Genomic DNA, 27369 nt, shown 5'->3' on the forward strand with positions numbered 1-27369 from the left:
TTGGTTGCCTGGAGACTGGATGATCTTGAACCTTAGTTGCCTTGGCAACAGCATGGATCCTTCTATTGTACCTATAAGGTTAACCCTAGTTGTCAAGTGCTAGAAGTACAGTTTCTGAATCAAAATCAACACTCTTCTATAATCTATGATGCCATCCCCAAACAAACCTAAGTTTTATGTACTAATAGGTATTTTCTACTGTGACAGAATCAGAAAATCAGAGTTCTGACATTTGGTGATCAGAGGCTACAGAAAGTATTACAGAAACCCACATGAAACCAGCTTCAACAGTCTTCCCAATTATTCTGAACAGAGCACAGACAACAATTAATTCAATATTCCATTCCCCTGTACCCTATCATTCAATAATTCTCCTATTAAATTGGGCCTTGAGCATCTGCTTCCTTTCACCAAATTTAACTCTCAGCCATGGATATGTTTTGTAGGTGTCCGAGATGCTACTGTAGTCCTGACCAAGAGTGCAAAAATGCCCCAACCAGAAAAATGGTACTAGGACTCAGGGACCACAATGTGGCCAAATAACTGATCCTGTCAGCAAGGAAATCATTTTCAGGCATACATGGATAAACCATCAGAGCAAAAGTAGCTGCAGATACCACCGACAACTCTGTTCTCTCTACCTCCAACAGATACACAACACAGATACATAAACACACATAGACACACACAGTGTCTCTCCCTCTCTCTCTCCCTCCCCCCTCTCTCTGAATCCTTCCTTCTTTCTCATTCACCACATTTCCAGATCCACACTTCCCATTTATTCAATAATAGGAAAAGAAGCACTTGGACTTTCTTCAATTACCTGCTGCATCAATTAGGTGGACCCTCATGAATAACATACAGCTGATAAGCTGGTAGGCAGACACCTCCAGCATTTAGGAGGTAGAAACAAGATGAACTCAAGTATAAATTAATTTTAACCAACTTCCCTAGGGCAGGGCAAAATCAGAGAGATCCTGATTCAAAAAACACCAAGGGTTGGAGATGTAATAATGCAGCACTTGCCTAACATGTGAAGGGGCCTAAATTTAATTCTTGGCACCATCAAAAACAAGACAAAATAACAGCCCCTCCCCGCAAAAAAACAAAGAATCCATTGTGAATAATTTCTTATGAGATAGACTGTTACTATGTAGCCCAGGCTGTAATTGAACTAGTACTAGCAATCTTCCTACCTCCATTTCCCAATACTGTGCTGGTTTTTTGTTGTTGTTTTTTTTTTTGCCCGTCCTGGGCCATAAACTCAGGGCCTGAGCACTGTCCTTGGACTTTCTCAAGGCTAGAGCTCTACCACTTGAGCCTTAGCACCACTTCTGGCTTTTTTCTATGTATGTGGTACCAAGGAATTGAACCCGGGCGGGTCTTCGTGCATGCTAGGCAGGCACTCTACCACTAGGCTAAATTTCAGGCCCTTTTTTTGCTTTTTTGAATAAATAGCAAAGACTCATATAAATCATATAAAAACACATCCTAGGTTTTTTTGGTTTTGGTTTTTTTGTTTGTTTATTTATTTTATTTTATTTTTTGTGGGGCTTGAACTCGGCCTGGGTACTGTCCCTGAGCTCTTCAGCTCAAGGCTACCACCCTACCACTGGGCCTGGGCATTGTCCCTGAACTCTGAAGGGCTGAGCCACTGTACCCGGCTCATCCTAGGTTTTTTAAGGTGTTTATGTGGTGAATTACTGAGGAACTGGAAAAATAAAGAATAATATCAAACAGATAAACAGGAAATCAAATAAATTATTCTAGTAACAATCAATTATGCTGGGCCAGGAGCATGGCCTAGTGGTAGAGTGCTTGCTAGTATTCATGAAGCCCTGAGTTCTATTCCTTGGTACCATATACACAGAAAATGCTGAAGTGGTGCTGTAGCTCAAGTGATAGAGCACTAGCCTTGAGAAAGCCCAAGGACATTGCCCAGCTCCTGAGTTTAAGCTCCAGGACTGGCAAAATAATAAAATAATAATAATAGTAATTATGCCTATGCCCATGCTCTCTTATACTACAAATGATGTATGACTATATATTATGTTGGTATTAGAGCTTGAACTCTGGGCGTAGCTGCTGTCCCTGAGTTCTTCACCTCAAAGCTAGCACATGAGCCACAGCACCACTTTCAGTTTTCTGGTTGTTAATTGGAGATAAGAGTCTCACAGACTTTTTGTGTCCCGCCTGGCTATAAAACTGCTACCCTTCCAGGCACAGTGGCTCATTCCTGTAATCCTAGCTACTCAGGAGGCTGAGATCTGAGTATCAAAGTTCAAAGCCAGCCTAGGCACAAAAAGAAAGGACCTGAGACTCTTATCTCCAATTAACCTTTAGAAAATGAGAGGTGTGGCTTGGCTCAAAGATAGGGCAGTAGCCTTGAGCTGAAGAGCTCAGGAACTATGCTCAGGCCCAGGGGTAGGGTGGTAGCCTTAAGCTGAAGACCTTAAAGACAGCACCCAGGTCCAGAGTCAAGCCCCAGGACTAACAAAAATTAAAAATAATAATAAAAAGAGATTAGAAGCAAAGCAATACAAACAGAAAGGCAAAATACAATGCCAGTCCTGAAGCTTGAACTCAGCTTGAGTGCTATTGCTGAATTTTTTTGTGCTCTAGGCTAAGACTACCACTTGAGCCACAGCTCCACTTCCAGCTTTTTTTGGTGCTTAACTAGAAGTAAGAATCGCGTAGACTTTCTTGAACCATGAACGTGATCATCAAATCTCAAATCTCCTGAGTCGACAGGATCATAGTGGTGAGCCATCAGCACCCAACCTAATTTTTTCTAAGTCCTTGGCAAAAATTGCAAAGCCAATACAATATCTAGGAAAAGCCCAAACCCTGTACCTGAACAGATCACTCCCTCTCATGGACAAAAGTACCACAGCCCAGCCCTAGGCTACTACCTCCCCAAAACAGAAAACACCTGGGCCACAAGAAATTCTGGAGACACCAGTTACAAAGAATCATCAGTGTTCCAGCTGACCAAGCTCATTTTAATCACAGAGAGTAAGCTTCCTGAGTGGTATCACATTGTGAAAGTATTGTGTAACTATTTCCTTTAAAATGCCTAAAAACTTGCCTGGGGTTGGAGAGAAAAGACGTGAGCAGTAATTACAGTATTCCGTGTCTCTGAGGGTTTTTAACATTGAGCTGGGTTAATTTTGAGAACTGGACTATTGGTTTAAAGATTCACATTGAGGGTATTTATAATTTTGTGTTTTAACATGGAATTCAGCCTCCTACAGAATGTTCACAGTGAAAGCCAATGCCTCTAAGCACACATTAGATGGTGAAAGCCATCTTATACTTTCAAGGACACACTCAACCAACACCTCTAAAAATGCATTAGCCTCAAGTCCGTATCATGAATGTGATCTGCATAGTTTCTGAACGCTTACTATAGACTAAACCCTTCGTTTCATAGCTATGCTCTCATTTAATCCATACCTCAGCCCAGTTAGGAACACTATTTTCCTTTTATAATAAGGAAAATGGCTGGGCCCCCGTGGTTCATTCCAGTAATCCTAGCTACTCAGGAGGCTGAGATCTGAGCATTGCAGTTCAAAGCCAGCCTGGGAAGTCCATGAGACTTATCTCCAAATAAGCAGTGGCACTGTGGCTTAAAGCAGAAGTTAGCCTTGAGTGAAAAAGCTCAGATACAGGCCCTGAGTTCAAGACCCACAACTGACTGAGGAAAAACAAAACAAAACAAAAAAGGACTGGGATGCTGGTGGTTCATGCCTGTAATCCTAAATACACAGGAGGCTGAGATCTGAGAGTCATGGTTTGAAGCCAGCACAAGTAATAAAGCCTGTAAATTCTTTATCTCCAATTAGGCACCAAAAAAAAAGAAAAGAAAAGGAAGCAGATCTACGGTTCAAGTGGTAACAACACTAGTCTTGACCAAAAAAAAAAAAAAAAAAAGCTCAGGGTCAGTAGCCAGGCCCTGAGTTCATCAAGCCCTATGACTGGCAAGAAAAGAGAGATAGAAAGAAAACAATCTTAAATGAGCTAGGTACTACTGGTGGCTCACAGCTATAATTCTAGCTACTCAGAAGGCTGAGATCTGAGGACTGTTTCAAAGCAAGCAGGGACAGCAAATTCTGAAGACTCTTATCTCCAATTAACCACCAAAATGCAGAAAACAGAAATGAGGCTCAAGGCGTAGAGTGTTAGTCTTGAGCAAAAAAAAAAAAAAAAAAACTCAAGGAGAGCATCCTGACCCCTAGGTTCAAGCTCTGTGATTGACAAAAAAAGAGAGAGAGAAAATAATAATTGCAAGCCGGGTGCTGAGGCTCATACCTGTAATCCTAGCTACTCAGGAGGCTGAGATCTGAGGATCAAGGTTCAAAGCCAGCCCAGGCACTAGAGACCGTGAGACTCTTATCTCCAATTAATCATCAGAAAACTGGAAGTGGCACTGTGGCTCAAGAAGTAAGGTGGTAGCCTTGAGCTGAAGAGTTCAAGGACAATGCCCAGGCACAGAGTTCAAGCCCCACAACCCACCAAAAAAAAAAGAAAGAAAAGAAAGGAAAAAGTAATTACAAATACAGACCTTTTATTTGGTTATAGCATTATAATAGTAATAGTAAACACTAACAGTACCTTGTCTAACCATTTTAGTACATTCAGACAATGAAATTTTGGTAGCTATACACACTATTTTGAAGGTTATATTCTAACAGTGTTTATGAACTATCCATTTATACATATAATATAATGACAAACTATATTAAGATATAGTAAACAATGTGAGGGCAGACAATAACATATTAACATCGCTATTGTTAGGGAGGAATCATGGGCAGTCTTAATTTTCACATAATATGATGGCATCCAATTTTCCTTTTTTATTTATTTATTGGTTGTGGGGCTTGAACTCTGGGCCTGGGCACTGTCCTTAAGCTCTTCAGTTCAAGGCTAGTGCTCTACCACTTGAGCTATAGCACCACTTCTAGTTTTGTGATAGTTAACTGGAGATAAGAGTCTCATGGACCTTACTGCCCAGGTTGGCTTTGAACCATGATCCTCAGATCTCAACCTCTTGAGGAGTTTGGATTACAGGCATGAGCCACCAGTGCCTGGCTAGAATTCTTTTTTCTATGGTACTGTCAATAACATTTAATTTTCTTCTAGAAAATGTTTTCTGGTTTAGGGGGCCAGGAGCCTGGCCAAGTGGTAGAGCACTTGCCTAGCATGAGCCTTCAGTTCAATCCTCTGTACCACATACACAGAAAAAGTTAGAAGTAGTGATGTGGCTCAGGTAATAGAGCACTAGCCTTGAGAAAGCCCAAGGACAGTGCCCAGGTCCTGAGTTCAAGCCCCAGGGCTAGAAAAAACTTTTTTTCTGTTTTAGTAAACTCAGGAAATGTTTTGACCAATACTTGTGCAGTAAGACATCAAAATATTATCAAGATGGTCTGGCTAGGGGGTGGGGGGCACAGGGTGGTTGGGTATGGGTGGGGTGTAAATGAGTGTTAATGGGAATTAAACAGAGAACATCCAACATGCCAGGCAAGGAAGTGCTCTACTACTACATTGTTCTGGTGACTTTTTTTGCCTGGTGATGGCAAAGACCATACAGGAGTAATACAGCAGTAAGACCACTGCAGGAGTGAGATGCTAACACCCAGTACAGTGACCTCTTCCTACCCAAGATGCTATGTGACAGGAAGGGGCCACAGATAAATCTCTAAGGACCACAGATAGATTATGTAGCATCTGTCTTGGCATGGGTAAAGGGCTAGCACTTTCTCCTAATATCTAGGCAAGAACTCTACCACTGAGCCATATTCCTAGCCCTCTCCTATCATCTAAAAGGCCGGTGGTTTCTTCAGAAGTTCTGATCTATCAATTGTTTTACTATGACTGAAGATTCCTCTAGAGGCAACCTGCTGGCCATATGAAGGCATGGGACAAATGCAAACACCTCTCATGTTCTTCCTCTGCCATTATCCACCGACAAAGCTGAGGATTCCGTGTCCTCACTGCCCACAGGCCCCCCTAAGCAGCACTTGGGCAGGGGCCAACTCACCTTCAGGGCTTTGAAGATGACTCCCGGGTGCCGGGGAGACCGGGTAGTGTTATTCTCTAACAGCTGTTCCAAAGCCCACCGAAGCCCAGAGAAGTCTGTTGGGGGGTTGTAAGTCCTCGTTCCTTTGTAGTGAATAGAACTAAAGGCTTCAGGGAAGCGGCCCAACTTCCGGAACCTGTCCTGGATAAGTTTTTCCGGCACCTCTGAAGGGTGATCTGTATAGGGAGATACAGGCATGTGAGTAATGAGTGATTGTTCCTTTCAGCATTAAAAAACAAGCAAACAGGACTGGGAGTTTGGCCTAGTGGTAGAGTGCTTGCCTAGCATGCAGGAAGACCCGGGTTCGATTCCTCAGTACCACATACATAGAAAAAAACCGGAAGTGGCGCTGAGGTTCAAGTGGTAGAGCTCTAGCTTTGAGAAAGTCCAAGGACAGTGCTCAGGCCCTGAGCTCAAGCCCAGGACTGGCAAAAAAAAAAAAAAAAAAAAAAAAAGTTAAAAAAAAAAACAAGCAAACAAACCTACTCCAGGGCTAGAATGTAACTCAGTGGCAAAGCACTTGCCTAGCCAAGTAAATCAACCTGGAGTTCGATCCCCAGTACCAAAAAAAAAAAAAAAAACACTCTATATATGTAAAGCATACACATACACATGGACACACACAGGCATGTTATGTTAGCCTAGCCTGAAAAAGATCCACGCAAGGGTATTTCAAGAGCTACTAGATTTTACATAGGTGTGTTCAGATTATGAAAAATCATGCCACCATGCCACACACTTGGGTATGATGCACATTTTTCTGTACATGTCTTATTTCAAGGAAGAGTCTTTTTTTTTTTTTTTTTTTTTTTTGCCAGTCCTGGGCATTGAACTCAGCCTGGAAACTGTCCTTGGGCTTGCTCAAGGCTAGCACTCTACCACTTGAGCCATAGTACCACTTCCAGCTTTTTTCTATGTATGTGGTACTGAGGAATCGAACCCGGGTCTTTGTGTATGCTAGGTAAGCACACTACCACTAGGTCAAACCCCCAGGCCCTCAAGGAAGAGTCTTTCTTGTAAGTCTTTCTTGTAAGAAAAATCTAGTCATGTCAAAGTATAAAATGAAAGTGTGTGTGGCTTCAACTCCTCCTAACTATAGTAGTTAAGCAAAGATAACAAATTCAGTGTTCATTTGAACACTGTTCTTTGTTTTTTGTTTTGGGTTGTTTTTTTTGTTTTTTTTTTTTTGGTGGGGGAGGGTTGGTCACAGGGCTTGAACTTGGAGCCTGGGGGCTGTCTCTGAGCTTTTTCTTTTCTTTTTCACTTAAGGCTAGTGCTCTACTAGCACTTTGAGCCAGAGCACCACTTCCAGATTTCTAGCACTGGATTATGATCCTCACATGTCTCCTGAGTAGCTAGGATTACAGATGTGAGCCACTGGCCTGGTCTAATTTTCATCCTTCTAGATGTTTTCCTGTCATATTTACCATAGTTGTTTATATGCAACTTGCTTTGCTATTAGTCTGCTTAATATTACTTAATATATGGAGACCTTTCTTATTTTTTTAATAGTCCTTTTTCCTGTGAACACACTGAGCTAATCATCTCCTAGCAAGCATTTAGAGTTCTATACCCTGAGACTTCTGGTCTTCTATGATTAAGTTGAGACATATGGCCAAATAGGAGTTATTAGCTAGCTCACTGGCTCAGCATTAGTCTAGAACACTGGACTGCTGTTAGACAAATGGAATCAAGAAATATTTTGAAGCCAAGTAAGTGCCAGTGGCTCATGACGGTAATGTTAGCTCAGATCTGAGAGGCTCAGATCTAAGATTTACAGTTCAGAGCCAGCCCAGGTAAACTAATCCCCAAAACTCTTACTCCAATTAATCAGCACCACACCAATACCAGCCTTGAGTGAAAAAGCCAAGCTAGAGTGGGAGGCCCTGAGTTCAAGCCTTGGTACTAGCAAAGAATAAATAACCTTTACCTCTAAAGTTATAAAGATTGAAAGGATTTTGTTTTACTCCAATTAATATTGAAGATGATACGTTAATTCAAATTTAGTTTTTAAAAAATTTGTTTAGTTTTATAGTGGTGTGTATAGAACTCAGGGTCTCATGCATGATAGACAAATGTTATACTACTGAACTACATCTGACTAGCTCAAATTTAGTCATTAGCTGTGCAATGATGGCTCATGCCTGTGAGAATCACAGTATGAAGATGGCTTGGGCAATAAAGCCCATACAATGCTTATTTACCATCAAAGGAAGCCAGAAGTAGAGCTGCAGCTCAAATGGTAGAACACTTCCTTGAGCAAAAAAACTCAGGGACAGTGACCATATAGGCTGAGTTCAAGCCCCAGGACCAGCACAAAGAGAGCCAGAAAGAGACAGAGAGAGAGACAGAGAACATTAAGGAAGTAGCCATAATTAGTTAGTCTCTATACTCATGTTGCACTTTAAGAAGTAGTTCTGGGGTCAAAGACTTCTCAGAAACATACTCCTGCTACATTCATTTCCTCTCACTTTCTCATAGCTTTTTTCCCTTGACAGGTAGTTACTGGTCACAATGACCAAGCTCTGCTCATATAAAATAGAAATATAAGTGGAACATCCTTAAATCTGAAAATTCAAAATCCAAAATAATTCAAATGCTGAAACTTTTTGAGCATAAGATCTCTCAGCACTTTAGATTTTTCATTTTAAATTTAACAATGCTCTACCAATAAATTTTGGTCCCAAGAATTTTGGATAGGGATCCTCAACCTATAATTCATTTTCCTACCAAACTAGTAATCCTCTGCCCAGAAAAGAAGCAAAGTCAACCAGAAATTCCATGACACAAAGGAAAATGTAACTATCAACTTGTCCACAATTCCAGTAGCCTTCCAACCATGCATTTCCTGGTTCCATCCCAAAGTTAAAAGAAGCCACAATGGTATTCCAGAAAAACTTCTAAATTCAGGAGCTTTTAGACTATAATTAGGATCCCAATTTTGCTAGAACGTCCTTGTATATAGAACACAAGAAACTACTAGAGTCATGGCTCAAGTGGGAGAGTGCCCATCTAATAAGAATAAAACCGTGAGTTCAACCTCAATGCCAAAAAACAAACAAACAAACAAAAACCCACCCTGGGTGCCAGAGCTACTCCAGAGGCCAATATCTAAGAACCAAAGTTTGAAACCTGTCTGGACAGGAATATCCATGAAACTCTAATCTCCAATTAACTACCAAAAAGCTAGAAGGAGAGCAAAAATGCTAAGGAATAGTACCCAAGCAGAGGTCAAGCCACAGGACTGGCAAAAGTAAAAACAAAGGGGTCAGGAGTTTGGCCAAGTGGTAGAATGCTTTGCCTTGGTACCACATACATAGGGAAAAAAAGCCAGAAGTGGTTCTGTGAATCAAGTGGTAGAGCACTAGCCTTGAGAAAGCCCATGGACAGTACTCAGGCCCTAGTTCAAGCCTCAGGACTAGCAAGCAAGCAAGCAAGCAAGCAAGCAAGCAAGCAAGCAAACAAACAAACAAGCAAGCAAGCAAGCAAATACACACATACATACATACATACATACATACATACATACATACATACATACATACATACATACATACCTCACACAACTGGGCACCATGGCTCAGGCCTGTAATCCTAGCTACTCAGGAGGATGAGATCTGAGAATCACAGTTCAAAGCCAGCCCGGGCACTGAAGTCCAAGAGACTCATCTCCAATTAATCACAAAAAAAATGGAAGTGATGCTGTGACTCCAGGAGTAGGGCAATAGCCTTGAGCTGAAGAATTCAGGGACAGTGCCCACGCCCAGAGTTCAAACCCCACAACTGGGAAGGGGAGACACACAACTCACACAGAGTACATTGTCCTAAAGTTTTTGTAAACTTATATAAGTTTTACATTATAAAACTTTTGAGGACCTAGTTCTTTCAAAAAATCTTAAAATGAGGAACCTTTTCTCAATGTTGTGAAGATCCAAAATGATAGGCAAGGCTGATCACAGGAGGTCAGCCCTGCTCACACATCCTCTCCTTTCTGGGAAGCAGCAAGACCCTTCCTTCATCCTGGAAGGTCACAGGTCACTGGGACCACCATCATCCACTGGTCAGAACCACCACCACCACCACCACAGCCCAAAGTGTCCACTCCTCTCCTCCACCGACCTCCTCCTGCCACTATTCAGACGGTTCGGAATTCTTCTCTCCTCACAGATTTCCCCAACTGCAAGCCGGTATTGAGATTTTGCTAGCTGGGAGTCAGGGGCCAGGCAGACAGAGCAAATGTGCAATGATGGGAGTAGAGAAAAGGCAGCACTGCTGGGGGACTGTGGGGAGAAAGATGCTCCCGAGCACAGAAATCCATGGGGAGAAAGTAAGGGGAATAAAGGCAGTGACAAGGGATTAGAATGAGCATGCACAATTAGAAACTTGGATTATAATCTGTATTACAAATTAAGCTTTTATTCAAGAGATCACTCTGGATGCTAGATAGAAAAGGCATGCAGGCATACCACAGGATGAGGTGAGAATGCAGGAAACTCTCCAAGAACAACTTGTAGTTCCCTGAACACAAGTTACTACATAAATCCAGCAGGGTTTATGCTTCCAGAACCGCATGAACTTTCCCTCCTCTGTCTAGCCATGCCACAGCAGGGGCACATGGCCTCTTCTAAGATCTCCACTCAGGTGCATAACCCTGTGCACCCACAGTTCCCCTAGCAGTATCTGCTGAACAAGAACACTGCTTGATCTCCCAATTACGCCATGGGCTTTTCAATGATGGAGATTTGAGTCCTAGCTCCATGCCCAGTGGACTCTGCTGACTGATTTAAAGGGTGAATAGTATAACTGTTTTAGGGGCCATACTGCTACCGCTGCACTCAACCTTTATGCTGTACTTGTTCCCTTAGATTCCTTTTTGGGTGACCATCTTGTTCCCTAGTTCCCTGAGAATATGGAAATGATAATAATTCCCTCTCTCTCCTTCACACACACACACACACACACACACACACACCCCTACATACACAAAACTATTTCTCTTGTTGGTGGGAAAAACTATCCATGGTCCTGTCTAATGTTGACTCTTCCTCCAGTACATCACTGATTTTCCTACTTCTTCTTCTCCCTCCCTCCAAGTGCAAGTCCTTAGGCTTGAACTCAGGGCCAGGGCATTGTCCCTGAGCTTCTAAAGCTTAAGGCTACTATTACTGGAGCTACTGCTACACTTTCAGCTTTTCCATAGTTTACTGAAGAAAAAGTCTTATGTGTGCTGGGCGCGTCACGCCTATAATCCTAGCTACGAAAGAGGCTGAGATCTAAGGATCAAGATTCAAAGCCAGCCCAGATGCAAAAGGACCTAGGACTCTTATCCCAATTAAACTGCATTAGAAAAGAGAAAAAAAGGTCTTATGTACTTTCCTGCCTGGGCTGGTTTTGAACTACAATCCTCAGATCTCAGCTTCCTGAGTAGCTACAATTACAACCTAATGCTACCTTTTTTTCTTCCTCTTTTTTTTTTTTTTGTTGTTGTTGTTGTTGCTGTTCATCATGGGACTTGAACTCTGGGCCTGGGCACTGTCCCTGAGCTCTTCAGCTCAAGGATACCACCTACCCCTAGAGCCTCAGCCCCCACTTCCCGTTTTCTAGTGCCCACTAGTTTTTTCTAATGCCAGTCTTAAGTGCCACTTTTTTTTAAACAGTGTTGGGATTGCATGTAGGGTCTCACATTTGCTAAGCACCTGCTCTCTTTCATGCACCTGCCTCACCAATACACCAAGACCTATAATATCTCTGTCTTAAACCTCGAAATTATATTTCAGTGCCCAGCTGCCACTACATTGCTAGAACTCTTATATAAAGAATTCAGGGAGGCTGGGAGTTTGGCCTAGTGGTAGAGTGCTTGCCTAGCATGCACGAAGACCCGGGTTCGATTCCTCAGTACCACATACATAGAAAAAAGCCAGAAATGGTGCTGAGGCTCAAGTGGTAGAGCTCTAGCCTAGAGAAAGTCCAAGGACAGTGCTCAGGCCCTGAGCTCAAACCCAGGACTGGCAAAAAAAAAAAAAAAAGAATTCAGGGGGCGGGGGGGAAATGGGTACCAAGACATGTGAAAGGGTATCAATGTATGTGAATTAATGCACCTTCTATCTGGAAAATATCATGTAACCCTTCTACTAATTACTATAAAAAATGCAAAAAAAAAAAAGAATTCAGTACATTCACATTCTTAATTCTCATTTAAAAAGAAAAAAATTAGGGGAAAATAAAGGACAGGATGACATTGACCAGGAAGCACTGTACATATTATTTGACTTACAGAACTGTACCTCTTTTGCACAACTACTTAGTAACACTAAAAAGTGCAAAAAAAAAAAGACAAGATCTCAATTGAAACTCCTTTGTACAATTTATATATGTACACGCACACACAGACACATACATCCTCAAAAGCCAAGCTGGAGACCTGAAAGGATTGGGAGAATGAAATGCCTTTTCCGGGACCTCTCAGAATCTGATTCTCCTAAACTGGTCAATCAGTCCCGGCTGTAAGAACTCAGATTCCTGTTCTAGGTGGAGACAAATTCCACACCCAACTTTCTGGGAAGTTAGGGATAGACAAAAATCTATGTTAATTGGGGCCCAGAGTAGTTAGGGCCCAGAGTTTGGCCAAGTGGTAGAGTGCTTGCCTAGCATGCACAAGGACAGGGGGGGGGGGGTTGATTCCTTGGTACCACATACATACAAAAAAAGCTGGAAGTGGTGCTGTGGCTCAAGTGGTAGAGCACCAGCCTTGAGAAAAAGTTCAAGGACAATCCCATGACTGGCAAAAAAGAAAAAAAATCTATGTTGATTATGAGTCACCTGCTGCTTACACATTAAAAAAATAGTTGTTTATCACTTTAGTATATCACAACTGATGCCTGTAACTTCAAGGTAACTGTTACCTCACTTTTTCTCAATAAATTCCTTGTAAAATTGACCCAGGCCCCTGAAGCTGGGGGAAGATTTCAGGACCCTGGTGGCCCAAACCTCAATTCCATGGTCTCGTGCCTATTATTGTCTTTTCCCCAATCGCAAGACGTGTGTGTGTGTGTGTGTGTGTGTGTGTGTGTGTGTGTGTGTGTGCGTGTGTGTGTGTGTCCACACTTTTGTTTTCCACTTTTGTCAGTCCTGGGACTTAAATTCAGTCTGGGCACTGTCCCTGAACTTCTTTTGCTCAAGGCTAGCACTCTACCATTGGCCCACAGCAGCCCTTAAATACTTTTAACTACTGAGGGAGAGATCTGAGGATTCAGTTCAAAGCATTCCAGGACAGTTAAACAACAGTAAACTAGAAGTGGAGCTGTTACTCAAGGGGTAGGGTGGTAGCCTTGAGCTGAAGACCTCAGGGACAGTGCCCAGGCCCAGAGTTCAAACCCCACAACCTACAAAAACAAGCAAAAACGCTCAGGCCCAGACTAACTCTAAACCATAATCCTCAAATCTCAGTCTCTTAAGTACCCAGGGTTACAAGGTGAGCCACCAGCACCTGGCCAAAGCCAACTGTTAATATTACCAAGTTGAAGCCAGATGCAGTGGTTCACACCTGTAATCCTAGCTACTCAGGATCATGGGTCAAAGCCAGCCCAGGCACTAAAGCCATGAGACTCTTATCTCCAGTTAACCACTAAAAAACAGGAAATGGTGCTATTGCTCAAGTGGTAGAGCACTAGGCTTGAGCTGAAGAGCTCAAGGGACAGCACACAGGCCCAGAGTTCAAACCCTACAATCGAAAAAACAAAAATAAAAATTACCACATTACCAAGTTGTCATTGCCTCTCATAGCCATCTCCTTGTACCCAAAAGGGGCACTCTGAGACACTGTGCCCTTTTTACTCACCAGAGCCCAGTAGTCGAGTGTGTACAGTCTCATGGAAAATAATAACTGCAGGACCCAGAGTAGATAAGGGGACATCTAGGCCACAGCGGGCAGTGGTAGCCTTGAGCTCCTTGGTGAAGTGTTTTAGATAAGCTTCCGAGGCGTCCCCAAGAAATTTGAAGAGGTCATTATGTAGCCGGTCTGCATGAGTTCGATAGATGACCAGGTCTGAGATGGCCAGGACCTTGAGCAGCAGCCGGGTTCGCTGGCTGAGATTCACTGTGGCCCCCAAGAGCCCTTCTGTGTCTATCACTGCTACTTTATGCACTGGGTCATAGGCAGCCCACACTCCCACAGTGCAAGACTCCTGAGCAGGGGAGGTTTTGAAGACTTCCCGGCCATAGAAGAAAGTGTGGTTGAGGGTGTGAGACTTTCCATCACCAGTATTCCCAAAAATGGAAACCACCTTCAGGTGCTGATCAGGTTTACAGTCCAATTTCCTAATAAAGTCCTCTTCGTTTGCTACCTTCAAAAAACAAAAACAGAAAAGATGATGAAACCTGCAAACTAAAAAGCCAGAAACATCTACAAGAAGAATGAAATGTTTCCCAAGGTCAGGATGCTTGACTGACCTGGCAAGATGGGAAAGGAAACGAATCAGTATTAGGACAATGCTCCACTACCACTTCCCACCCTAGAGAGAGAGCTCGCTGGAGCTTCTGAGCCTCAGGTAGTGCAAGAACTCAGTGGTCAAAAAGAAGTAAAGCTATAAAACTCAGGTACTGGTGGCTCCCGCCTGTAATCCTAGAGACCAAAAAGACTGAGTTGTGGGGGTGGGGGAAGGGAAAGTGGGAGGAAAAACATGGGAAAGGCTAACAATGTTGAAGAAGTAATGTATTCACGACCTTATGAATGTAATTGTAATCCCCTTGTACATCACCATGACAATATTAAAAAAAAAAAACAGAGTTGCAAAAATCCTGGTTCAAAACCAGTTCAGTCAAAAAAGTTTGTGAGACTTATCTCAAATTACTAGCAAAAAATAACTCATAAGTCTTCATTGCCAAGTGCCCAGATTTGCATTGGTAATATATATTTTTTGGCAGTCCTAGGGCTTGAACTCACTGGGCACTGTCCTTGGGATTTCTCAAGGCTAGAGCTCTACCCCTTTGAGCCACAGCACCTCTTCCAGCTTTTTTTGTGTATGTGGTAGCAAGGAATCAAACCCAGGACTTCGTGCACACTATGTGAACACTCTAGCACTAGGCCATGGTCCCAGCCCTTGTATTGTTAATTCTATTTTTTTTATTATTATAAAGGTGATACACAGAGGGGTTACAGTTTCATAAGTCAGATAAGTAATACATCTCCTTTCTTTTACTGAACAACAGCATTGGTTATTTTTCAAGTGAGGTTTCACTTTACTCAGACCAGCTTCACTTGATCATCCACTTTGTTCTTCCCCAAGTCACAGGAGAGGATGACAGACATACTAAAGCACCCATCCACTGTGTTTCCATACCCATGCATCTCACAAACTTCTGTGCTGAGGCTTGCCTCAGAATAGGCACCCACATACACCCCCATTCCACCTCCTAAGTAGCTAAGAGTGCAGAAGTAAGCCAACAGAAATGTTGTGGTAGAAATTTTTTTCCCCCAGGGGCTTGAACTCAGGGCCTGGGCACTGTCCTTGGATACTGTTTTTTTTATTTTCTGTCAGTCATGGGGTTTGAACTCTGGGCCTGGGCGCTGTCCCTGAGCTCTTCAGCTCAAGGCTATCGCCCTACCCTTTGAGCTTCAGCACCACTTCCTACGTGGACAGTTTATTCAAAGCTAGAACTCTAGCCATTTGAGCCACAATGATACTTCCAGCTTTTTCTCTGTATGCAGTAACGAGGAATCAAACCCAGAGCTTCATACATATAGGCAAGCATTCTACCACTAGGCTATGCTGCTGGGCCCCCTATGGTGGAAATTTTTACAGCTTACCTGTTATGATTGTATCAATTCCTCCTTTACAGTTAAACTTGTCTATACTCATTAAACATCACAAAATTCCAATGCTATAACATTTTATGTGTACTGAACTCAAATAATGACTATTAATCAGCATTCACTTTGGTTTTGTTTAGACCTATACTCTTTTCCTACTGACTTGTTCTGATGGGTTGGACAATGGGTGAGACCAGAATTTGGAAGAAATTGAACACCTGAAAGATTCTACTGGAAAATGTATCCTGAATCAATCCAACTAGTTTTTCAGTACGAAAACATGACTATGGGAGGGGAGAGGGAGAAAAGACCTTCCTTAAAATTATAGTTGTCTTTTTATTTAAGTTTTACTTACCTAACCTTTGTGGGAGAATGAGAAAAGTATGAGCCAGGCACTAATGGCTCACACCTATAATCCTAGCTACTAAGGAAGCGGAAATCTGAGAATCTTGGTTCAAAGCCAGTCCAGGCAGGAAAATCTGTGAGACTTCACCTCCAATTTTTTTTTTGGGGGGGGGCCAGTCTTGGGGCTTTAACTTATGGTCTGGGCACTGTCCCTGAGCTTCTTTCGTTCATAGCTAGCACTCTACCACTTGAGCCACAGTGTTACTTCCAGCTTTTTCTGTTTCTGTGGTACTGAAGAATCGAACCCAGGTTTCACGCATGCTAGGCAAGCACTCTACTCCTAAGGCACAGTTCCATCCACATTTCTCTTATTCTAAAAAATAAGAGAATGTATTTCTGTTATAATTATAGAATCTGTATTTTTTTTCTATTTCCAAAGCATTTTCCTTGGTAATCCAACTCCTTAATCTACTCATGCAGTGGGTAAATGACAGCTTTTCACAGTCTACTAAACAAATTATCAAGTATAATCAAAATGAAAATGTTTTCTCCTTAAAAAATAATTAAAAAGGGGCTGGGAGTTTGGCCTAGTGGTTAAAGTGCTTGCCTAGCATGCATGAAGACCCGGGTTCGATTCCTCGGTACCACATACATAGAAAAAAGCCAGAAGTGGTGCTGAGGCTCAAGTGGTAGAGCTCTATCCTTGAGAAAGTCCAAGGACAGTGTTCAGGCCCTGAGCTCAAGCCCAGGACTGGCAAAAAAAAAAAAAAAAATTAAAAATTTCATCCAGGTGCTGTGGTATAAGACTGCAGCCTGGGCACTTGGGAGGTTGAAGTGAAAGTATCATGAGTTGAAGAAGCCATACACTATCTAAAACAAAAACAAAAACAAAAGCTGAATACCAGTGATTTACGTCTATAATCCTAGCTACTCAGGTGATCTAAGGAATGATCCTCAGATTTGAAGCTGTTTGGGCAGGAAAGTCCATGAGAATCTAATCTATAAGTCACCAGCAAAAAGCTGAAAGTGGTGCTGTGGCTCAAGTGACTAACCTTGAGTAAAAAAAAACAAACCAACTAAAGGACAGCGCCCAGGCCCTAAGTTTTAGCTCCAGTACTGGCATGGGGGTGGGGGGTGAAAGAGAGAGTGAAAGAAACTATGAAATACTATTTGCTTTAACACTGTGAGGAGGGAGCAGGAATTAACTACTGATACATGCTGCAACATGGATAGCCTATGAAAATATGAATATGTAAAAAAAGCCAGACACCCAAGACCAGAGAGTAGATGATTCAATTGACATAATGTTCTGGACAGACCAATTTACCAAGCAGAAAGTAGCTTAGTGGTAGCCCAAGGCAGGGGGCAGAAATGAATAGCAAGGAACTGCTAACTGAGTACATAGTTTCTATGTGCAGTGATGAAAATGTTCTGAATTACATAATGATATAAATTGCTTAAGTTTATATATAATCAAAAATGTCAAAATGTATACTTTACTTTTAAACGACTGTAATTCTAGGAAATTTTATGTTAATGAGAAATACCAACAAAATGTACTAAATGCCCACTATACCACCCCCTTCACTAGATCCAGGAGCCCAGGACTTGTCTATCTTATCTTCACATGCCTAGCACTTAGAACACAGCCTGGCACACAGCTCAGTATCTAGTGGAGGAATGAATGATACTTTGCTATCAACTTGAATCACTTTCCCCCAACATGTCTTCCACAGGACTGACCACAGCAGCATTTGATAACCCAGCAGATAACTCCTGAGGAGTGACACAGAACAAGGCCATATTGGACCTGTGTTATGCAGCCAGGCTTGTTCCAAGTTGCTAAGGTATCCAGCAAGAGACAAACAAAGGCTCCAGAAACCTCTCCCAGCAGAGTCAGCTAAGGTCAAGGTGGCCAGCTGGAAAGGCCTGCACTTCCAACAACAGTCCTGGGGCAGGGAAGACAAGGCCTGGAGATTGTCTCCAGGAAAATCAATTCTGTCAACAATCCATTCACCACCAAACAGCAACTGCTAACCAGAATATCACTGAGTGGACAACTGAAAAGGGGCATGTGGGAGCCTTAGGACAGAATTCAGTGTTTCAGGATTCACAGTAAACACTCACCGAAAGTTTCACATAATATAATGACCTCATCTGTTAGCATCTACAATTTTTACTTAGGATGTATTAAGTTACACACATGCCTACATGGGGCATATGTATGAGTCCACTGAAAGAACTCTGGAAGAAAAAGCTTATGAGGAATCATAAGTAGGGTTTTCTTAGCACGGCACCATGGCTCTCGCCTGTTATCCCAGCTACTCAGGAGGCTGAGATCTGAGGACCATGGTTCAAAGCCATCCAGAGCACAGAAGGACCTCAGACTCTGATCTATACCTCTAGAAAACAGGAAGTGGGGCTTGGCTCAACGATAGGGTGGTAGCCTTGAGCTGAAGAGCCCAGCTACAACTCCTAGGCCCAGGCTAAGGTAGTAGCCCTGAACTAATAGGGCCCAGGCTAAGTTCAAATGCCATGACTCCCCTCCTCCCCCCATCATTTCACATGTACTGAAGGCATGAAGTGAAGATATGACCATCTTTCCCTTCCTTGGCTGGGCAGTATATCACTCATTAAACCATCAGGTAAGGTGAAAATGTCAGGCAAACTGAAAGCAGGCCTTGTGTTTCTTCCTGCCGCCTTTCACTTTAGCTTTACTCCCTGTGATCCTAGCAAACCCACCCCTAATGCGGACATTTTCCCCTGAGGCAGAAAGCAGTGAAATGCCTTCACATAGCTGGTAGTGAGACTGATTTTCAGAACCTGAAAGGATGCAATTAGTTTGGCTCAAGGAGAATGCCACCTCTTATTTGCTTAACTGGGAGAACACAATGAGGACACAGGGGCTTCGTGCACCTCCATCTCTGAGGCTCGGCACAGAAAGCCTTCTGTTACAGGCCAGTCACCCACAAGCTCTAGGAAGCAGGGAAAGAAGCCCGCCCAAAGTGGAGGAATGCTGCCAAGCAAGAGCAGAGGCAATTCTGTAATAAAGGCCACCCCCTATCTCCCCAAACCTGTCCCTCTAGACCTCCCCAATCCCAATTCTGTCCTTTGCAGGCTTCATGTCCCTGAGCACAAAATTCCTCCCCCCCCACACACACACATACACACCAAAAAAAAAAAAAAAAAAAGTAAGACTGGCTTTAGTCTGGAGAAGTGAAGATAAATTGTCATAGTATTTCACCTTGTTATCTGATATATTGTATATATGCTTATCTAGTTATTTGAAATTGGATAGGGAAGGGTGGAGAACAAGATGAGGGGCGGGGGGTATGGAGGGGAATGGAGACCAAGACATGAGAAAGGGTATCAATGTAAGTGAAGTAATGCACCCTCTATCAGTGAATGTAATGTCACCCTTCTATTAATTACAATAAAAAATATATGAAAAAAAAAGAAAAGATAACACCCCCCCACCACACACACACACACACACACACACACACACACACACACACACACACCCCATACCACCCCTGTGCTCCATTCCTGGAATAGACCCAGCTCCTGACCTTGAGCCTAGCCAGCAGCCACCACACCCAATTCTGCAACAGTTCTGAGATAGTCCTAAATGGGATACAACAACAAACACAAAAGCCACAGTAAAGATACTCCTCCCCCAACTTCACATTCCCTCCTCTCAGAGCTTGCTAGTTTCTTAAGACCTGGAGCAAGTCAGAAACATCCAAATCCCACTCCTGGTCTTGGAAAAGTTATTTCACTATTGAAGCCTTTGGGGAGGTCAGGTAATAAACAAATGTACAAGCCTTAGGGATTCTGAAGAAAAAATGAGACCAAGAGTATAAAAAAGCTGAGCACAAGACCTGGCGGATGGTAAGTGCAAATAGGAGCCATTATCTGAATGGACTACCAACCCCCTGAGAAAACACCCAGGAGTGCAAGCAGTGGCAATGACATCCGGGCTTGCTCCTGCTTGTTGCTCAGAAGTTACTTGTTCAAAGACTAATTCAACAGCATGGCAAGATTTAAACCCATGCTACTGAAAAGTGAAAGATCTCCTTGCTCTCTTCACACACTCCTTTCCTCTTTCTCTAATAAAAATAATGAGTATTAGTAAGTCGAGTATTACTTTCTCAGCTGGCTCCTAGTAAAGCAGCCACCTCGTAACATTATTAATCTCGAACAGCACTCCTTTTTCCATCCCCCACATTCTGATTTTTTAGTTGTATAAGCTTCCAATCAGAGTTTATAAAATAAAATTATAGTGCTCAGTGATCCCCATTACTCTGATTTAGAACTGAGAGTGACTGATACAAGAGAAATATCCAGAAGGCAGACTTTGACCAAGCAGGCAAGGGCAAAGAATGAAGAGTCTCCCTCACAGGGCCCCGCCCTGGCCTCAGGGTCATTCCAGGAAGAACACCAAACAGACTTTGTCCCCAGTAACCCTGGAAAAGGAAAAGCAAAAAAACACTGGGGAAAGGAGGAAACCTCAACAGCACAGCTAGTCAAAATCCCGAATAACTCAGCATTAAAATCTTCTGCTCTTTTGGCTTCTCTGGAAGAAAAGATTCTAATCTGTACAACCATAACCTAGATATTAATCTCAAGTTTTATAAAAGTGTTCACTATGGGCCAGGAGTTTGGCCTGTCGTAGAGTGCTTGGTTAGCATGCATGAAGACTAGAATCCTCAGTATCACATACATAGAAAAAGCCGGAAATGGTGCTGTGGCTCAAGTGGCAGACTACTAGCCATGAGAAAGTTTAAGGACAGTGCTCAAGCCCTGAATTCAAGCCAAAGGACTGACAAAAATAAAAATAAAATAAAGTGTTCCCTAAATAGGGCCAAAATCAGCTCCTTCCTCATGTAAAGCAAGGAAACACAAGAAGCGTGGCTAAATAAAAGGACGGTATTTCATGCTGAGCCATCACCCCAAACTAACCTAGGCAGGAAAGTCCACAGAGACCTATCTCCACTTAACCACCAAAAAATTGAGTGGTTTAAATGATAAAATACCAGCGTTGACCAAAAAAAGCTAAGGGACAGTGCCTAGGCCTTAATTTAACACCCCAGTTATGGCCCTCACACACACACATACACACATATACACAAAATTAATCAACAAATGTCATGCTAGGGCAACAAATTAGCTTTATTTCATACCTATCCATCAACTCCAAAACTAACTTAAGTAGACAGTTATTGTCAAAAGAAAATAAAAACGTATTTGTTAGTACCAGCTTTAATTTACTTTCTTTCCCTATTTGGCTGAGTTCAGAGGAAGAGAGCAGACCAGAAAGCCTAAACTTGCTTTTATCAGAACTGGGACCAGATCCTTAAATACCAGCAAACTGGAAGTTCTTCATTTAACCAACAGACACATTACAGACCACATCCTATGTCCAGCACTGACCTGCTGTATCAACTCAACCCTAGGGAATTCTTGCTTTCTTCTAGGGAAGAAAGAAGTAGAATGTCTGTGTTTTGAGAGATCTAAAGCCACCATCATATCTGAAAGATCAACAGAAGCTGGGCTCCAGTGGCTCATGCCTGTAATTATACCTACTCAGTAGGATAACCTAGGCAACTGTGATATATTCCATGAGAAAAAAGAAAGTCACCAGTCACAGACCATCCGGCTCCTAGCCAGATGTTGGGAACAATATATAAAATATGTTCATCAGAGTCACAGCCATCCCGGCTGCTAGCCAGTTGCTGGGGACAAAAATAAGATGGTAGAGCCCCAAACACCCTAACACTTGGCGATGTTTTAAGGAAAACCGCCCTTCCAGTTCCCAGGCCATCCAATTAGCATTCAAAGACTGCCAAAAAGGGAGTAAAAACCCAAAAATAGGGGCTGGGAGTTTGGCCTAGTGGTTAAAGTGCTTGCCTAGCATGCACGAAGACCCGGGTTTGATTCCTTGGTACCACATACATAGAAAAAAGCTGGAAGTGGTGCTGAGGCTCAAGTGGTAGAGTTCCAGCCTTGAGAAAGTCCAAGGACAGTGCTCAGGCCCTGAGCTCAAGCCCAGGACTGGCATAAATAAATAAATAAATAAATAAATAAATAAATAAATAAAAGCAAATGGGTCAGAAGAAAGTTGTCTGGGATATAAACCATATGACTCCCTGGTAAGTTGCCAAGAAAAAGTCATGTACAATGTGAAATAGCTACTCAGGAGTCTGAGATCTGAGGATAGTGGTTCAAAACCAGCCCGGGCACTAAGACTTTTATCTCCAATTAACCAGTAGAAAACTAGAAACGGCACTGTGGCTCAAGGGGTAGGGCAGAAGCCTTGAGCTGAAGAGCTCAGGAACAAAGCGGCGCAAGCCCGGTGCTCAAGTCCTACAACTGACAAAAAAAAAAAAGTGAACTTTCTCTTAATGGATCCCCCAAGTAAGCACTCATTGCTTCTTTAACCATAGTCCTTAGATTTATTATTTCTTTATGTAAGCACTCATTATTCATTTGCTACTGGTCCTTAGATTTATTATGTGTTTAGCATTATTTACCTATAGTCTCTAAATTTACTATGTCTAAATTGTGCTAGCATTTGTCATCAGTAAACTGTCTAAAATTGCCAACTCACAAATTTTTACTTATCTGTATTTTTGCACACCACCTGCCTGTGGTTTTTGGCTTTAAAAACTCTGTTGAGCCGGACTCAGTGGCTCATATCTGTGATCCTTGCTACTCAGGAGGCTGAGACTTGAGGATCACAGTTCAAAGCCAGGCTGGGCACTAAAGTCCCTGAGACTAATCTCCAATTAACCACTAGAAAATAGGAAGTGGCACTGTGGCTCAAGGGTAGGGTGGTATCCTTGAACTAAAGAGCTCAGGGACAATTCCTAGGCCCTGGGGTTCCAGGGCAGTAGCCTTGAGCTGAAGGGGACAGTGCCTGGGCCTAGAGTCCAAGCCCCACCACCGACAAAAAACATTAAAAAATAAAAACTCTTGAGTAGAAGACTGGGACTACACACTACTATCCAATTAGTTGAGTATAGTCCTGCAGTAAATAAAGGACTCCTAGCTCTGTTTATCTGAGTCAGTGGCAGTAATATTATTTGGTGGAAATTATTTCCTGGAATTAGGATTCATCACTCAGGAGGTTGGTCTGAGGATCACAGTTTGAAGCCAGCATAGAGTAGGAAATTTCATGAGACACTTATCTGCAATTAACTACAAAAAGCCAAAAGTTGGGCTGTGGCTCAAGTGGCTGAGCCCCAGCCTTGAGTATAAAAGCTCAGGGACAAGACCCAGGCCCTGGATTCAAGCCCCAGGACTAGTTAAAAAAAAAAAAAACAAAACAAAAAAAAACAGGATTTATGTTGGTGGCTTAATTTTTAAAAGGATTCCCCTAAACCTCTATCAAAGAAATCAGTAAAAACCTATTAAAAGGCCAATAATGAGGAGGTTCCAGTCCAATATCAAATCCCTATTAGCAAAAGTTTTCTACTGGTGGGTGGCTCATGCTTATAATCCTAGCTACTCAGGAAACTGAAAATCAAGGTTCAAAGTCAGCCCCAGCACAAAAGGACCTGAAACTCTTACCTCCAATTAACCTGTAGAAAATGGGAAGTGAGGCTTGGCTCAAAGGTAAGGCAGTAGCCTTGAGCTGAAGAGCTCAGAGACAATGTTCAGGCCCAGGGATAAGGTGATGATAGCCTTGAGCTGAAGAGCTCAGGAACAGTGCCCAGGCCAAGTTCAAGCTCCATACCCCACCCCCCCACACACACCCCCAAAAGTTTTCTAAAACCTGTTTCCCCAACACAGTAAATGTAGACATTTTTCTTCTGATCTGTTTATCCATGGACGACACGATGGTAGAGTTCACATACAAACACAATCATTTCCCAACGATGACTGAAGTCACGAGCCTGCCTCACAAACACAGGAAGCACATTTGGTAAGGGCAAAGATCACTTTCTCTCACTCCTGTGTCACCAGTGTGTTCTATGACTTGAGAGGTCAGGCCTCTCCCATACCATCCATCACTCCTCTTCTGCCCTAGCAGCAAAGAATGTCTTTGACATTCTTTGACAAATTTTTGACATGCAGAGATGTTCCACACATCATTTTTCATAAACTCCCTTTCAGCTCCCAAACTGTTTCCAAGACCACACCCAACTCACCCAGTTCAGCTTTCCATTTACACTGTAAGAATAAAACCTTCTGGGCTGGGAGTTTGGCCTAGTGGTAGAGTGCCTGCCTAGCATGCACGAAGACCAGCCTGGGTTCGATTCCTTGGTACCACATACATAGAAAAAAGCTGGAAGTGGTGCTGAGGCTCAAGTGGTAGAGCTCTAGCCTTGAGAAAGTCCAAGGACAGTGCTCAGGCCCTGAGCTCAAGGCCAGGACTGGCAAAAAAAAAAAAAGAAAGGAAGAAAAAGAAAAAGCCAGAAGTGGTGTGGTAGCTCAGGGTAGAACACTAGCCTTGAGAAAAGCCCAAGGACAGTGTTTAGTCCCTAAGCTCAAGCCCAGGACTGGCAAAAAAAAAAAAAAAAAAAAAAAAGAATAAAACCTTCTGATTCTGCTGAGCACCGTGGCTCATGACTGTAATCCTAGATACTCAAGAGGCTAAGATCTGAGGATGGCGGTTCAAAGCTATCCCATGCACTAAAGTCTGTGAGACTCTTATCTTCAATTAATCACTAGAAAAGGGGAAGTGGGGCTGTGGCACCAAGGGTAGGGCCTTGAGCTGAAGAGCTCAGGAACAGGGCCCAGGCCCAGAGTTCAAGCCCCATGACCCACAAAAACAAAAAACCTTATGATTCTGAAGACTGGAAAAATTAAATCATCCTCCAGACTTACAGCATCATGAGAGTCCATCTCATCCAATGGCTAGGCCCGATTGGCACGCTCCTGCTATCCCAGTTATAGAGCTAAGTACAATGATTCCATCCTCACCTGTCATCCCCAATGACACAGGGAAACACTAGTAGGTGGATTGCAGCTCAGCTCAAGTTAGTCTTTGGGAAAACCAAAGAACAAGGAGGCTGAAGGTATGGCTCCAGTGAGAGATACCTGACTATAAAGCACAAAACACTGTGCTCAAACCACAGTACTGAAAAGGGAAAATACATACATACACGCATGCACGCACGCACGCAAAGAGTCAAATCTCAAATTTACTATGACAGGAAGCAAAGCAGTGACTGTGGAACTATTTTTCCAGATGTGCAGGGGCACTATTTAGGTGGTGGAAATATCCCATATCTTCACTGTAATATAGTTGGGTATACACACATCAAACTCATACAACTTTCCTAAAGCACATGCAAATTATACCTCAACCAAGTTTTTAAAATACAGCGAGTTGGGCGTAGGTGGATCCTGCCTGAAATCCTAGCTACTTAGAAGGCTGAGATCTAAGGATAGTGGTTCAAGCCACCTGAAGCAAGAAAGCCATGCATAGACTCTTATCCCACATTAACTACTCAAAAACAAGGAATGGTGGTGCTCGTTTGCTCAAGTAGTAGAGCACTAGCCTTGGGCACAAAGTGGCTCAGGGACAGCACAAAAGCTGACCCAAAAAAAAAATTACAATAACAAAGATGGGAAAAGGGGGCAGAGAACAATGGAACAACTGGAGGGTTTTACTGGTCAAGAGGAATTATACTCAAAATCTGACTTGTTGAATTGAAACCCCTTTGTACAACTACTTTAAAAAATAATTTTAAAAAGTAGTAACAAGTGGGCCGGGAGTTTGGCCTAGTGGTAGAGTGCTTGCCTAGCATGCACGAAGACCCAGGTTCGATTCCTCGGTACCACATACATAGAAAAAAGCTGGAAGTGGTGCTGAGGCTCAAGTGGTAGAGCTCTAGCCTTGAGAACGTCCAAGGACAGCGCTCAGGCCCTGAGCCCAAGCCCAAGACTGGCAAAAAAAAAGTAGTAACAAGTGTCATGATGGAAAATCAGCAAATGAGACTAGGACGTCGAAGCAACTAAGAACAGAGGCTGTTCTTTAAACATGATGGCCTTTTTGCAAAAATGGCCAGGGAAGGCAACCCTTAAAAATCAAATCGTTTAGTCCAACTCTTAAAGTCATAGCAGACAACTTTCTGTGCTCATGGAAGGAAAAGACTTGTCATGAACAATCCAAAATAGTGCATAAGCCTAAAAACTATTTCTATTTATTTATAAAAAGAAGCTTCCCTTGTTAATGGGAGATTTAATTTCCTAGTTCAGTAAAGACGTAAGTGTGGAAGCAGGGGAAAACGCAAGAGAGGTTGTCTGCCTGCCTGCTGGCCTGTCAAACAAGCTGAACTAAATAATAGAGGTTATTGAGGCATGGGGAAAAACAACTACAAATTAAACCCACAGTACCAGGATGAGAAACGCTGTGCAGAAAAAAGCCTCGGCTCCTCAAATACCCTCTACTCTGAGGAGTGGAGACAAACAAGACAGTTGGCCTCTGCTACCCCTGCCCACACTCACTGTGGGCGGGATGGGAATGCAGTTCAGAGTTAGAGCACTTACCTGCCATGCATGAGGCATTGGGTCCAATTTCCAGTACTTCCCCCAAAATAATTTTTTTCACAGATTACCCAAACTAATAAAGCACACAATTCAATAAATGTTGGTGACTCTAGTTGGTGCATACACATAAACTGTACTGAGCTCCTTGAAAAAATAAAGTTATGAGATACTTTAACAGTTCAGCCATATGGGTAGACATTGAGCAAAAAAATAGAGGGATTTCTAGAATACTCTTGGACTACACAGTTACTCAGAATTCTGTTGTCCCTTAACTTGAACCTATGGTGTCTGTGACTAGGTCTGGGACAAGACCCTCCTTTAATTAATTAATTAATTAATTTTTTTGGTGCGCCAGTCCTGAGGCTTGACAGCTTGGGTATTGTCCCTAAGTTTTTGTACTCAAGGCTAGTACTCTAGTACTTGAGCCACATCTCTACTTACAGCTTTATTTAAGGAGATAAAAGTTTCATGGAGGGGGCCGGGAGTTTGGCCTAGTGGTTAAAGTGTTTGCCTAGCATGCACAAAGACCCGGGTTCGATCCCTCAGTACCACATACATAGAAAAAAGCCGGAAGTGGTGCTGAGGCTCAAGTGGTAGAGCTCTAGCCTTGAGAAGTCCAAGGACAGTGCTC

At 42.8% G+C, this 27369-nt stretch overlaps 1 protein-coding gene across 4 annotated transcripts in view; it reads right to left on the reverse strand.

The window, feature by feature from the left end:
- Zfyve1 (zinc finger FYVE-type containing 1) overlaps positions 1–27369 on the reverse strand; it is a 67137-nt gene that overhangs the window by 23391 nt on the left and 16377 nt on the right. For all 4 annotated transcript variants that reach the window (XM_090344414.1, XM_090344416.1, XM_090344413.1 and 1 more), the window contains exons 2-3: positions 13920–14424; positions 6044–6258 (exon numbers count right to left, since the gene is read on the reverse strand). In XM_090344414.1, the coding sequence (XP_090200540.1) occupies positions 6044–6258; positions 13920–14424 (720 nt within the window). The remainder of the gene's footprint in view (positions 1–6043; positions 6259–13919; positions 14425–27369) is intronic.

The sequence above is a fragment of the Megascapheus bottae genome, chromosome 14 (assembly GCF_031878675.1).
Source record: "Megascapheus bottae isolate mThoBot1 chromosome 14, mThoBot2.hap1, whole genome shotgun sequence".
NCBI lineage: Eukaryota > Metazoa > Chordata > Mammalia > Rodentia > Geomyidae > Megascapheus > Megascapheus bottae.